The sequence below is a fragment of the Daphnia pulex genome, chromosome 7, assembly GCF_021134715.1.
Source record: "Daphnia pulex isolate KAP4 chromosome 7, ASM2113471v1".
NCBI classification, from domain to species: Eukaryota; Metazoa; Arthropoda; class Branchiopoda; order Diplostraca; family Daphniidae; genus Daphnia; species Daphnia pulex.
The window spans coordinates 683407-698145 of NC_060023.1; the positions used below are offsets into that span (position 1 = coordinate 683407).

General features: G+C 38.7%; 1 protein-coding gene and 4 long non-coding RNA genes across 5 annotated transcripts; 3 read left to right on the forward strand and 2 right to left on the reverse strand.

Moving 5' to 3' along the window:
• Positions 1 to 6: 6 nt before the first annotated feature.
• On the forward strand, positions 7 to 342 carry LOC124196932. The gene is made up of 2 exons (XR_006875879.1): positions 7 to 145; positions 244 to 342. It is a non-coding gene; the product is annotated as an uncharacterized LOC124196932 (long non-coding RNA).
• A 1114-nt stretch (positions 343 to 1456) lies between these two features.
• LOC124196930 lies at positions 1457 to 3420 on the reverse strand. Its single transcript, XR_006875877.1, has 2 exons — positions 2132 to 3420; positions 1457 to 2059 (listed from the first exon to the last, which is right to left on the reverse strand). It is a non-coding gene; the product is annotated as an uncharacterized LOC124196930 (long non-coding RNA).
• Positions 3421 to 4358: 938 nt separating this feature from the next.
• On the forward strand, positions 4359 to 4936 carry LOC124196928. The gene is made up of 3 exons (XM_046592182.1): positions 4359 to 4529; positions 4599 to 4687; positions 4765 to 4936. Exons 1-3 carry the CDS (start codon positions 4419 to 4421, stop codon positions 4928 to 4930), a joined length of 366 nt encoding a protein of 121 aa, XP_046448138.1. The 5' UTR covers positions 4359 to 4418; the 3' UTR covers positions 4931 to 4936.
• An 835-nt stretch (positions 4937 to 5771) lies between these two features.
• On the forward strand, positions 5772 to 6627 carry LOC124196934. The gene is made up of 3 exons (XR_006875881.1): positions 5772 to 6010; positions 6096 to 6244; positions 6331 to 6627. It is a non-coding gene; the product is annotated as an uncharacterized LOC124196934 (long non-coding RNA).
• A 3392-nt stretch (positions 6628 to 10019) lies between these two features.
• LOC124196931 lies at positions 10020 to 14723 on the reverse strand. The gene is made up of 5 exons (XR_006875878.1): positions 12974 to 14723; positions 12774 to 12905; positions 12608 to 12699; positions 10844 to 12544; positions 10020 to 10776 (listed from the first exon to the last, which is right to left on the reverse strand). It is a non-coding gene; the product is annotated as an uncharacterized LOC124196931 (long non-coding RNA).
• Between the last annotated feature and the right edge of the window lie 16 nt (positions 14724 to 14739).

The window sequence follows — 14739 nt, forward strand, 5'->3', positions numbered from 1 at the left end:
TGGACAGTCCATTTTGGACTACTAAACTATGGACTTCGATCGAAAACTATGGACTTCACCAGATGGCGCTGCCTGTCAAAGTCCATATTTTAGAACCTGAACGCTCCACCAATGGCCATACTAAACTATGGACTTTTCCTGAAAAGTATGGACTTTATCCAAATTCAACATAAAACATAAACTACGAATCGTTCTATCATTTTTTTGTTTTAAATATTTAACGTCCGTTCAATAAACTACAAGAAGCCACGAGCTTTCTAGAGCTGGCGGGACACTTACTTTTTTAAAGCCAAAATTTGTTTGGTTCATAGTTTTTTATTATAATAATAGTATCAAATGCCAGAACACTGCTTGGTAGAATTCCGTCGGCGGTAGGATATATTTTTGTAAAATATTCTATTTTTTTGTTAATTTCTTCTAAAGTATTATTTTTTATTAATTCGCTGTCTTGCTTTATCCGATCTATAAAACGATTTAAATACAAGATGTTTTTCCGTGTTAATTAAAGGCAAAATCTCTTATATATTTTTAAGCTTCTATTTGCGAATTTAACTAATATTCCTTCCTCCTATATCCACATTACTCTCACTAAGTTTACCCGGTTCTAAAGATAAAATTGAAAATTCGGGTTGTCCAAGTAAAGCACCAATTGCAAGAGAAGCATGAGCTACATATCTTTTTTGCTTAATTAATAGGTTTAAGCTTTCTATCAGATGATGAGCTATGCTTTTTATATCTTCGATTCATACTTAAGATCTCATTTTTTTTTAAATTGACTTTTGCTTTTATATAAAACAACGTATAGGGCAAGAACAGTCTTTAGAGACATAAGCGGTTCTGCAGCACATTTAAAATTAATTCCCTCTTTTGAGAAATGTGTTCATACTGTGTACCTAAAAGATCAATAGCTCCATTATTAACAAAACCACTACCATATCTTAAAAAAATAAAGGGATAAACATAATGGGTATAATGGGTAATGCGAAAGCCAAAAAGAAAGCGGAAGTTGCGGATTATATGCCATCGCATTTGCGACAGCCTGGGCATTTTCATTTAATCCATCTGAATTGAGGTTTGATGGGTCAAAAATGCGCTCCCATCTAATGAAATGCATTTCCGACGGCGCAATCATTCCTTTTCCAACCGAAGGACTCCGAACGCGTTCAAATTGGAGACCAAAGAAACAAATTTCCATTCCCCTCTTCTGTGTGTGTCGGATGCCCGACTTTTGATTTCATAAACTCCTTCCTAAAAAATTTCACGTTATGGTACAGTGCAACATTTGCAAAGAATATTTCCATCCGGAATGCGAGAACATACCTGAATCTGCCATCAAGTGCAAAAAAGTGCTCTGGTATTGCTCATCTTGCATTTAAACGTTAAATGACTTTGTTTTATTTCTTTTCTCAAATGTCAAATCAAGAATAATAAAACCTTTTTTGAAATGTTCAAAATGTACCTTGTAAATCGTGTATTAATATTCGCAATACACCATTCGGAATGAATTTGTGGTTTGCTTAAATTTAATTAAAAGATATATTCATTTAACCTTTTAAAACTTAAGCGAAAATATTCGGATCTAAGCCAAGTTTATACATTTAAAGTCCATACTTTAGACGCCAAGTCCAGTGTTTCGGATATAACGCCATCTGATGGAGTCCATAGTTTCTGCAGGTTAAAGTCCATATTTTAGGTCCCCAAGTCCATAGTTTCGGACAGGCAGCGCCATCTGGTGAAGTCCATAGTTTTCGATCGAAGTCCATAGTTTAGTAGTCCAAAATGGACTGTCCAAGTCCATAGTTTAGGGACACCCATCTCAATCTGATCTTTTGATTTCATGCACGTGCAGTACAGTGCAGCAGACGAAGCTGAAAAGAAATGTTTTGTTTGTAATCGCAATCACTAGATGCCGTTTAATAAAACTTTATTTGAGTATAGGATGAATCCCACGATCCTGATTCTGAATCGCGAATCCCGATGAACAGAACCGTCACTCTCGTGATTAATCGGGCATTGAAACTGGAACAGGGAAGCACAAACTGGAAACTGGGTAACATTCCTACGGGAATCGAGAATACATGAAATTACTCGAAGTATAATCAGATCAATTTTGTGTAAAATATTGTCTTACCTGACATTGACTTTAAGAACCGAGTTTAAATATTACAGTAGACTAGTTATTCATAAGAGAATTGCTGAATCCATTTTGATTGAATCTGGGAAAAAAATTTGATTATTTTCTGTTGTGGATTGAATCCGAAGTTTCTATATTGCGTTTTGCCTTAATCTCGCGTGTCACAGGGGATCGAACAACTCCGTTGAATACGAATGATGCACACGATTTATTAATCATGAATTTGCATGCGATGGAAGGCCCGATCGAAAAGAAAATTTAAAATATTTGCCTACAACTCAAAAATTCGAGGTTATGGATTAGTACCCAAAACATAACAAAAGACAATCTATGAACTCTAAAATTATTTACAAATGTCCTACCGTATCCAAAACAAATTTTTTTTTAAGTGAATTACTGCGCGCTACCAGCCTACCACTAATAAAATGGACGAGATTTCTCCAAGAGCAATCTTCTGATTACGTCTACTCAAAGACGGTAAAGATAGAAATGCAGTTTCCTTCTTTGTTAGTCCCTTAACCCAGAATACCTGCACGCCAACTGACAACGAACCACAGAGTTGTTCAATAACAGTCCTTGAAACCCGTGCGCAATTTAGCCAAAACATACGACAACCATAATGGCGGCAAATGGAAACATCGATATTTGACCGCTAGTTATTTGAATTAATCTTGATTTTCTTGGCCTTACTGCCTCAACAACACTCAACCCACCTAGCAAGAAAAAAAGCTAAGAAATGACACTGGAATCTTGGCAGTCTTAGCTTTTTCTTTGCCTATATTTGGTGGCTTGTGTATAAATCATACCGAAAAAAAAAATCACATCAGCAAGCAAACAAATCAAAAATTGGTGATCCACATTAAGTTAATTCTAAATCTTTTCTCTCGCTCCTGTCTTTTTGAGTGACGATAATATTAAAGAAAAACGAGGCATGAGTTTACGACAGATGGAAAGACATTTGTTTACTATGCCATACATTGGTGGCGGAGGATGAAAAAACCCAGTCTTTCCTACGCATCTGTCCCAGAGAATTTGATACAGTTTGAATAATCGGCGACATTGTAACTCGACTTGAGTAATCTTTTTTTCAAATTTTCTGGTTTACGTGTACATTTTTAAGCGTAACCAATGAAACACGATCGACATAGTTGCGTAGTTAATAGACTCGATTTTCTCATTTATCGGTAAAGAGAGGCCTTGAGTTGAGATTCAGAAATGTGTAACTTTCTTCCTACATCCTAGCTAGCTCGAACTAGAGTAAATAAATAAACACAAATGTAGAACTTGCTAACCTTGTCGTCGGCGCCTCTGGTTTTCCTCGATTGGGATCCTCGATTGCCTTGATGAAACCAATCCAATTTTTCCACGCAATGCGAACTAAAACAAACACCCAAAAGTTACACAGTAAGTAGTAGATTCAACTGAAGAAAATAAAACCTTGTAAATTTTTCAAAGTTAAGACTGTTAAATGTTATTAAATATTTCAGAGCGAGATATCAAATAATCATTGGTCCTTACCAGAACGCCAATGTCGTTCACGTTATTGATTCGCTTTTAAAGGATTTTTTTAACTGATACATTATTCCTGAGCTCAGTAACTTGTGAATAATGGATTTCCGGGATGAAACACTCATTCACGACACTATCGCACCATACCGGCCAACTACATTTGCGCCAAATATTAAATAACTATTAAATTCTCGGGAAACAGGTAAATATTTAGTTAGCGCTAACGATGTTGATTCGCTCGTGAGGGATTATTATTCAACTGATCTATTATTTCGGAGCTCAGTATTCTGTGGACAATGTACTTCTAGGAAGCCGATTGATTATCAACAGATTGATGAAACAGGATCAAACAGTGAATAGTAAAAAATTGAGAAACTTCCCAGCCATAAATGTTGCACTAGGACTTGACGTCAAAGCATTGCATTAGATATCCAACGGTCAATCGAAATCGAAATGGAATCCTAGATTAACCGGGTCGTGAATAAAACAATGGCGTACATCTATCATTTCCTCCTTTCTTTAGAGAGTGTAGCACTGTATAGCCAAAGAGCAACATAACAGATAAAAGAAATCCTCTCATCTCCTACTGATCAGTCCCCGTTGGCAACGATCAGCCTAATGATCTCCTTCGCGGCGCGGTTCTTAATAATTACATTGAAATTCCCGTTAACATTAAATTTAAAGATCCCGTTCTGTGAAAAAAAAAAAAACTTTAAAACGATTTGTCGTTGGTCTGACGAACCCAAAGAAAACAAATAGGCCTGTTTAATCTACAATGAATTTATTCACGTTACCTTTGCTCATTTGGTTGGCCGTTTCAAGTTGTGGCTCTTCAACGTCGTCGACGTGGAATTCACTCAACGGTCGGCACATTCGTGTCATCTGGGTATGGTAAAAAATCTGAAAACTCAGTTTAACTTCAATCAATAAAAATGTATAATTACAATCATTCTAGCCTCGTTGGCAAGGCAACCCAAAGGGGTTGTCAGGGCCACTCAAAGGGGGCGTCGCTCTTGAATACCTGTCGACCAGATTGAATTTCACGTAAGACCATTTTACGAACCATTTAATTGCTATATAAAAAGAACCATACCTTAATAAGTCTTACTTTTATTTCGCAGGTACGAAATGGTCCGAGTGACGGAAAACGGACTGGAGCCACCGGCAAATGGGCGGGGACTCTTCAGCTATTTGTTTGATGGAGTTGAGTTTTCTTTTCCATTTTCCTTCTCTCTAGACTTGATAGCCAATGAGTCAATTCTTGCTGGTAGTAATAAGACGACCTGAACATAATAAAATCGATACAAAAAAAAAAAGTTATTTTTCTATTGACACTAGATTAAACATTGCTTGTTTCATTTCTTTTTAACGAAAACATCATGAGATAAAATCCAGTAACCGGTCGTTTTACTTTTCGCCTAATCTGTCACAGCAATGCGACTTTTTAATTCAAGATGTACCGCCGACATTCCAGCGCAATAAAATCATCGATATGACAGCCTACTGGTTTTACGGTCAATTAGCATTCCTCATTCCCGTCCCAGATGAAACGGCCAACATCAACGCCGTCGTCAAACCCTTTCAATGGCCGGTTCGTATATACTTACAAATTAAAAATTCGACATTTTCTTGCAAGTTGGTTATCGAATCGACAGGTTTGGCTGGGACTCGGGGTATCCATTGGATGCGTCATCGCAGTTTTGCATTTAATCCAGCGCTACTTGCAATATCGATCAACAATCGAGGCGACTATTAACCAACCTGAAAACCCCACAAAGAGTCAGAAAGGTGGTCGGCTTCGTCTCAAGAAATGGCAGATTGAAAAACAGTACCTCTACGTCTTCGGCAGTTTGCTTTCGCAAGGTTTCTATCATTTCGACACTAATAAGTTTTGTAGAGCGAAAGCCAGAGATATACGAAACTAACAGTTCTTTAATAATTAGGGGGTTTTTGTCCATCAAAACAATTCGCCTTTCGACTAGTCGCTGGCGTATGGGCCCTGGCCGCTTTCATCTTCGTCCAGGCCTACACGTCGACTCTGATCACCTACATAGTGACACCAGTTAATCAACCGCTAATTACTTCCGCCTACGACATAGGCCATAGCGGAAAGTGGCGACATCCAGTTATTCGTCAGAAAAGCGGGAACTCCAGACACCATCATTTCGGCAAGTTCACATTTTCTTTGAACGGATCGTTCCGTTGATTTAGATTTATCTTTCCACTTGAAATTCGCAGGACAAAAACAATACGGGCCTCAACCTAAAACTACAAGAGAGGCTCAACTCTAACCCAAATTCTCGATGCACTTTGGCGTCTGACTGCGTAAATTTCATTAGACCAGGATCAAAAAACGTCTTTCTCGACGTAAAATATTTCTTATTTTCCGCGTATTTTCATTCCAACAAGTCAAAAACTTTGTCGCTTTCAAATTTAATTTCTTAACCAATAGGCAATGGTTTACCTCAAAGATGAAGTAAGACAGGATTTTCGAAAGACTGGAAAATGCAACTTGCAAATAGCAAACGGTTTATTTATGACGGGTGTTACAACGTTAGCCCTACCGAAAAACAGTCCCTACACCAAAAGTATTAACCGCGGGTAAGCAATCCGACCGATTCACTCATTATATGTCGCCGTTTTAATAACCTAAGCATTTTATTTTCCGCTGTCGATCAATGAAAAAGATTGTTGGAGTTGCAACAAACTGGACTGCTCGACTACTGGGACCTGTGGTTCCGCCCCATGCCCCCTCAATGTACGGGAAATGTCCAAAGTGGGAAAGCAATGCCGAAAAACAAACTGGCCCCACTTTCCTTAAAAAATTTGACGGGCGCATTTCTGGTCATTGCCGTTGGATTCGGCCTTTCCCTTTTGGCATTTCTCTGCGAAAAAATTATTTCTATGCGTGACCGCCACAGCATCCGCACCCGAACGCCCAATAACAGACAGTAATTTACCGTTTTCTAAGCATGTTCCGAGTAATGCAATTATACTCATTTACGTCAGTGCATTTAAAGAGATGAAGATAAAAGAAGCAGGCATTTTTTAAACAAGTTACGCAACAGAAGCTTACCTCAATTTTGCACTTCAAAATACTGTTTTAAAGCATCCATATAACCGATGATTGAATAATTTCAAAATGGACAGTTAATCAATGTTAAAATAGTTGTGTTAGAGTTTACAGTTGTTTTTTTGTGTGTTAACTTGTGCGATAAAAAATTTGTCGATAAAAACCAGAAAATCGAAGTCCCAGAAAACTTTGCAACAACAACCGCAGTTAAAATTCATTTCAATCCTCCACCACATCAAAACAAACTCCCACATCATCAATTACGTGAAACGAATGTACCTATTATTTCGGGTGATTAAAAATTCGGAAAAATACAGAAATCCATCATGCAATCGCATCCATCAGATCCAATTTTTCTCCTGTGTCAACTCACTCGACAACTCCCAAGGCTTATTACTATATCGGCAGGGGTTCTCCTCTATAGACGACCTAAACAAAGGTGAAACGCTATCTACATCGAATTTCTGAAACAGGCTGAGGGAAGATCGACCAATTCTAATCTAATCCCTATCGACAGAAAATGTAATGTGGGAATAATCGTTGTGAAAGGAAAATTCTATACTATACTTACTGCCTCCATCCGACTTTATAGGAAATCAAAAACATTTCAAATTGCAAATGGAAATGCATAAATCAAATCCGAAGTTAGAGCGCTGGAAGTGAGTTTAGGAATAAAACGCACGCAAAGAGAAATGTGAAATAAATGCAAATTACCTTGATGCTGCATCGAATTTATTCCACGCCATATTGCAATCTTTTAAGTTGCATCCAGCATCGCGACAGCCGAAACAGGAAACTGGACTTCATTCCTGCTGGAAAAAAGAATACACGACATTACTTGAAGTCTGATCAAATCAATTTTGAGTAAAATATTGACTCGCCTGATATTGACTTGAGGGATCGAGTTTAAATATTACAGCAGGCATTCGTGAGAAGGGAAATGTTCAATCCATTTTGATTGAATCGGGGGGAAAAAAATTGGATGTTTCGTTGGAAGTTTCTAAGGCGTTCGCCTTAATCTCACATGCCGCAGAAGATCGAACAACATTGAATACGAATGCGGAATACGATTTATGAAACTTGGATTTACATGCAACATAAAGTCCCGATGGAAAAGAAATTTCAAAAACTTTGCCTGCAACTCCATATTCCACGCTTGGACAAAACAATACCTCACCGGATGAATACGAGCAGCAGCGCATCCATAACATAACACAATCTATGAATTTTAAAATTATTTACATTAGTCCTACCAACTCGACAACAATTTTTTTTTTTTTTTTTTTTTTCAATCCAGTGAATAACTGCGCACGTTGAATATTCTTGTCGGATATTTATAGGACCGTTGCTGGCAACAAAGACACTAGATACTAATCAAGCAGCTGATCCGTTCAACTGAATCGCAATGTCGCTCTTGCCTTTCTTAATATTTCCCGTTTGTTTCTTCATTTCTATTCGCGGTTCCTCATCAATGGCAAACACGCTCAACGGCCAACACCTCCGCGTCATTTGGGTAGGAAAACACCAACGATTTGTTGCGATTCAATGTTGAAAATAAAGTTGAATTAACCCATAATGATGCGGTACAGACACGTTGGAGTGGAAACCCTAAGGGGCTAGTTGGACCGCTCAAAGGAGGAGTACTCCTCGAATTCTTATCGCAACGTTTAAATTTCACGTAACCAACTAAAAGAAATTGACTCAACCAACGTTTGAAACATTAAAATATTTCATCTTCCGGCCAGGTACGAAATGGTTCGAGTGACGGAAAGCAAACCTGAGCCGTCAGAAAAAGGACCAGGACTTTTTAGCTATTTGTGGAATCAAGTTAAGTTCGACCCATTTCAAATCGAAAGAAATCATTGAAACAAATTAACGGGCTGATTAAATAATTCTGATGCACAACTAATATCTGAATTTTTAAGAAATCCGATTTGCTGGTCCACGATACGATCGCGACCTTCCAGTACAATTCAGTCGTAGATTTCACAATGCCATGGATTTACGATGATTTCGCTTTCCTCATTCCCGTCCCTAATGAAACGGCCAACATCAACGCCGTCGTCAAACCATTTCAATGGCCGGTTTGAATATTTAAATGACTTGAATTTAACCTTTCGTATTCAACAGCATCTACTTTTATTCGATCACCAGGTTTGGTTAGGACTGGGGATATCGATCGTTTGCGTCATCGCAGTTTTGAATTTAATCCAGCGCTACTTGGAATATCGATCGCTAATTGAAACACCTTCAAGACCAATCGACAATCCAGCGACTGAAAAAATAATCACCAAAGGAGAAACCGGAAAACAATATGTTTACGTCTACGGCACTTTGCTGTCACAAGGTTTAAAACAAGGAAATCAAATGACATATTTTGCATGCTGTAAGAAAATAAATGTGATTGGCAAATCACAACTTTTTTATTTGTTAGGTGGTCCTTGTAGGTCGAGAAAATTATCCTATCGACTAGTCGCTGGCGTTTGGATCTTGGCCGCTTTCGTCTTCGTCCAGGCCTACACCTCCACTCTCTTCACTTACGTCGTGACGCCAATCAGCGAACCGCTAATCAAATCTGTCTACGACGTTATTGACGACAATGGCAATGTCAATTTACTTGTACGGGAATCCGGATTTATGAATACTTTACTATCGGCAAGAAAAAAAAAATGTTTATGTACTTAAACATCAGACTTACTAGATTTTAACGTGCGACAGACCAACAATCATACAGGCCTATTCGGGAAATTAAGGATAAAAATGGACTCCTTCCCGAACTCTAATTGCGGATCTATGTCTGCCTGCGCTGAAGCCGTCAAATCAGAATACAGAAACGTCTTCCTTGACGTAACCATTATAAAGATGAGATTTTTGGTGATTTTAAAGCTTTTGAATTGACTAACTAAACTAGGCAAACGTATACCTAAAGGATGTAATCAGAACTGATTATAAAAAGACTGGCAAGTGTAACTATCACCTAACAAAAGAAGAATTCATCTCCATCAAGTCTTCGCTTGCTCTAGAGAAAAACAGTCCCTACACGCAAAGCATACAGCAAGGGTAAGCTGATTGATTCAGCAGAAAGATAGAATTGCTTTTCAATAATTGCTGGAATTTTGGTTTCGTTCATTGGCACAATGAAATAGAGTATTGAATCTGCAAGAAATTGGCCTGGTCAACTTCTGGGACACTTGGTTCCGCCCAATGCCCCCTCAATGTACAGGAAAACCCCAAACTGGAAACAGAACAAACAAACTTTCGCCCCTGTCCCTGAAAAATTTGACTGGCGCATTTGTAGTTTTATTGATTGGATTGAGTCTCTCTCTTTTGGCTTATCTTTGCGAAAAAATCATTTCTCTCCGTGAGCAACATGGCAGTCGCACGAGAAGAAAGTTGAAACAATGCCCAAATAACTTGATTGAGGTGTCATCTCAAAAGACAGAAGAACCCACCATCATCCTTGAATAAGTAAAATTTAGATTTGTCAATAACTAAACTTAAACTGAACCACCCTATTGTTAACATATTATTCCATCCAAAAACTATCATAACCCTCTTTCTATTTAGCAGTCACACTGAACACATTTCAGGGGAAATGAAAAATTGATTTGCGAAGCTATTGCATCACCAAATGAATCACTACTAACCGAAAATTAAACAATACACGACGCCTACACGCACATTCTGTCCATCACGTCCAGCACTAACAATTGCTACTCAAGTCGATTGAAAAGAGTTCACGCGGACACTTCACAATCAAGATTCAGTTTTAATTGGGCACAGAAAATATTCGGTACCGTCAAATCGTGATTCAGAATAGTCGCTCGACACTTAGTAACACGGAGAAAAAGATTCCTACCTGATTTGTTGACAGGCAAGTCGATCATGTCGTTGGCTGGTTACCAAAATACCGTTGTCGGGAGAGGAAGAAACGACCGTTGTCGGCTGCTGGACGAACTGTCGGGACAAGTTGACCTTCTCGTCTATCGACTGATAAACCCACAGAATCCAGAGGAATTCCAACCGGACTTGAAATGGGTCGCAGGAATTGAAGTTTAGACTAAGAGAATCAGAAACAATTATGACAAGCAAATTTTCTCTTCAGAATTCTGTCAGAATTTCATCACCTTCAGAAAGTCAGAAACATTTCGAAATGTAACCGTCACTGTAAAACTGTTCAAGGAAGTAAATAAATGTTATGAGCACGGCACACACAGTGTGTCCATCAAAACGGAGAATTAATATTTGTGTAACTTAATGCCATCATGAGAACACGAACTGGGCCAAAAGAAGAAGGTTTGTACAGGGTAACGATGGGTTTCAACCGGATTCAACTCAAATGCTGTGGATACTTAATTATGGGCGAGCTCCAAATTGATCAAAATCTGGTGGAACCGCATCGACTTTCGCGCTCCGGTTTCTTTGAAAAAAATAGAAATGAAGCAATAGGCAAATTTGCTTCTTGTTGAGATGCACACTTCCAATTGTCATGTCAGATAGGTAATGCAAGCGTTGCATATTTGCATGAAAATGGACCCATTAGTGTTAAATATAGTTTGCAGTGCAGATTATTCACCTATTGTAGTCGATGGTCGGGTGCATTGCAGTCGACAGCAGACAGTTCCTTCATGTTGCAACCGCAATTTTCAATACTGGGCAGGGCAGAAACGCTCTACTCAAGGCTCTACTACACTAAACACACTGGAATCGATTGTAAAAATCTGTAGCACACGAAGGGATATCAAATGAATTCCAATCTAATCCCGATCGACAGAAAATGTAATGTGGGATTGGCCGTTGTTCCAAGAGGAAAGAACGAAAGACAATATCAGCTTCACAGATGTGTGATAAAAGAAAAATCCTGTGCTATCCGTTCTACCTCCATCCGACATGACAGGAAATCAAAAACATTTTAAATTGCAAATGGAAATGCATAAATCAAATCTGAAGTCAGAGCGCTGAAAGCGAGTTTAGGAATATAACGCACGCGAGGAGAAGAGAGATGTTAAATAAATGCAGATTACCCTGATGCAGCATCGAATTTTTTCTACGTCATTGCAATCTTTTCAGTTGACATCCAGCAGCGCGACTGCCGAAACAGGAAACTGGACTGCATCCAGCTGGAATAAAGAATACACGACATTACTTGAAGTATGATAAAATCAATTTTGAGTAAAATATTGACTCGCCTGATATTGACTTAAAGGATCGAGTTTAAATATTACAGCAGACAATCGTGAGAAGGGAAATGCTGAATCCATTTTGATTGAATCAGGGGGGAAAAAATTTAATGTTTCCTGTGGTGGATTGAATCCGAAGTTTCTAAGGCGTTCGCCTTAATCTCACATGCCGCAGAGGATCGAACAACTCCATCGAATACGAATAATGCACACGCTTTATTAAACTTGGATTTACATGCAACGTAAAGGACCGACCGAAAAGAAATTTCAAAAACTTTACCTAAAACTCCATATTCCACGCTTGGATACCACGTACCGGATGAATACAAGGCCAACTGTTGCCATAACATAAGAAAACCTATGAATTCTAAAATTATTAACAATAGCCGTCTAAACATAGACTTCGTAGTCTTCAAAACAGAAATTTTTTTTCAAGTCAGTGCTGCGCACGTTAAAGATTATCGTTGATATATTTAAGGGACCGTTGTTGGCATCAAAAACACCAGATCCCAATCGGATAGCTGGTCCGTTCAACTGAATCGCAATATCACTCTGGCCTTTATTATTATTTCCCCTTTGGTTCTTCATTTCCATTCCCGGTTCCTCATCAATGAAAAACACGCTCAACGGCCAACACCTCCGCGTCATCTGGGTAAGCAAAAAACGCAACGAGTTAGCACGATTTTATGTTGAAAATAAAATTCTATCAACCTGACATTATTTGATGATGTGGTACAGACACTTTGGAGTGGAAACCCCAAAGGAATAGTCGGGCCGATCCCAGGAGGAGTACTCCTCGAATTCTTATCGCAACGTTTAAATTTCACGTAACCGACAAATAGAAATTGCCTAACACATTGCCTACACTGCGTATTACCTTGTTTCATTCTCGATTCCATGGCCATCAGGTACGAAATGGTTCGAGTTACGGAAAGCAAAGTTGAGCCATCCGCAACAGGACGAGGACTTTTTAGCTATTTGTGGAATCAAGTTGAGTTCATTCCATTTTCTATTGATAAAAGAAATATTAATTGAAACACATTCTAATGGGCTACTTGAAAATAAACTCTGACATACATCTAAGAATTATCTGACTTCATTCACATCATTCATTTCGTTATTTCACAGGAATCCGATTTGCTGGTCCACGATACGCTCGCGAACTTCCAGCGAAATAAAGTGGTTGATTTTACATTGCCATGGGGTTATTATCATTACGCTTTTCTCATTCCCGTTCCTGATGAATCGGCAAACATCAATGCCGTCGTCAAACCATTTCAATGGCCGGTTTGAATATTTAAAGAACTTCCAATAATATTTCAGATTCAACAGCATTTACTTTTATTCGATCACCAGGTTTGGTTAGGACTGGGGATATCGATCGTTTGCATCATCGCAGTTTTGAATTTAATCCAGCGCTACTTGCAATATCGATCGGTGATTGAAACGACATTTACACCAAACAACCATCCAGCACCGACTGAAAAAATAATCACCAAAGGAGAAACCGGAAAACAGTACCTCTACGTCTTTGGCAATTTGCTGTCACAAGGTTTAACTATACCCAACGAATCAAATGATTCGTTTATTTTGACAGCTGTACGAAAATTCATGGCAACAATAAGTCACAACTGCTTCATTATCAATTAGGTGGCGCTTGTCCATCGAAACGAATACCTTACCGACTAGTCGCTGGCGTTTGGACACTGGCCGCTTTCATCTTCGTCCAGGCCTACACGTCCACTCTCTTCACATACGTCGTGACGCCGAACAATCGCCCGCTAATCGATTCTGTCTACGACGTTATTAACAATGGCGATGTCAATTTACTGGTCAGGGAATCCGGATTTTTAAATACTGTGCTATCGGTAAGGAAAAAGAGATGTCAATGTACTTTAACAGCATCAGACTAACTAGATTTTAACTTGCGACAGACAAACAATTTTACGGGACTATTCGGGAAATTAAGGACAAAGATAGACTCTTTCCCGAACTCTCGATGCGGATCTATGTCTGATTGCGTTGGACCCATCAAACCAGAATCTAAAAACGTATTACTCGAGGTAAAATATAGTCAGTTTGCTGTTCTTTTTCTTTACAAGATTTGAAGAATTTTTAATCTTTTTAAATTGATTAATTAAACTAGGCCAATGGTTACCTCGAAGATGTAATCAGAACTGATTTTAAAAAGACTGGAAAGTGCAACTTACAATTCGCAAAGGAAGCATTCATCACCGGCCCGCCGACGCTTGTTTTACAGAAAAACAGTCCCTACACGCAAAGCATGCAGCAAGGGTATTTTTTTTTTCGTTTTTAAATGAGGTGTATATTCGCCGATGGCGAATGTTACCAATAATAATAACCAGCAAGGGTATAAGCCAGTACAGCTAACTACTTAATAGAAGGGATAAATTTTTCTTAATTTTTGGAATTGTGGTTTCATTCAGCGTTTTGGAACAGCAAGAAATGGGGTTGACCGACTACTGGGACAGGTTGTTGCGACCCATGCCTCCTCAATGTACCGGAAAACCCCAAACTGGAAACAAAACAAAGAAACTTTCGCCCCTCACCCTGAAAAATTTAACTGGCGCATTTGTCGTTTTATCGGTTGGATTGAGCCTTTCCCTTTTGGCTTTTCTCGGTGAAAAAATTATTTCTTTACGCGAACAACATCGCAGTCGCAAAGGTAGCGAGTTGCAAGTGCAACAAGACCAAAATAACTGTCTTAAAGTGTCATCCACAATGACAGAAGAAGAAGAGGAACCCACCATCATCTTCTAATGAGTTGAATTTAGATTTTTAAACATAACTAAACTTAAACTGAACCACCCTATTATTAACAC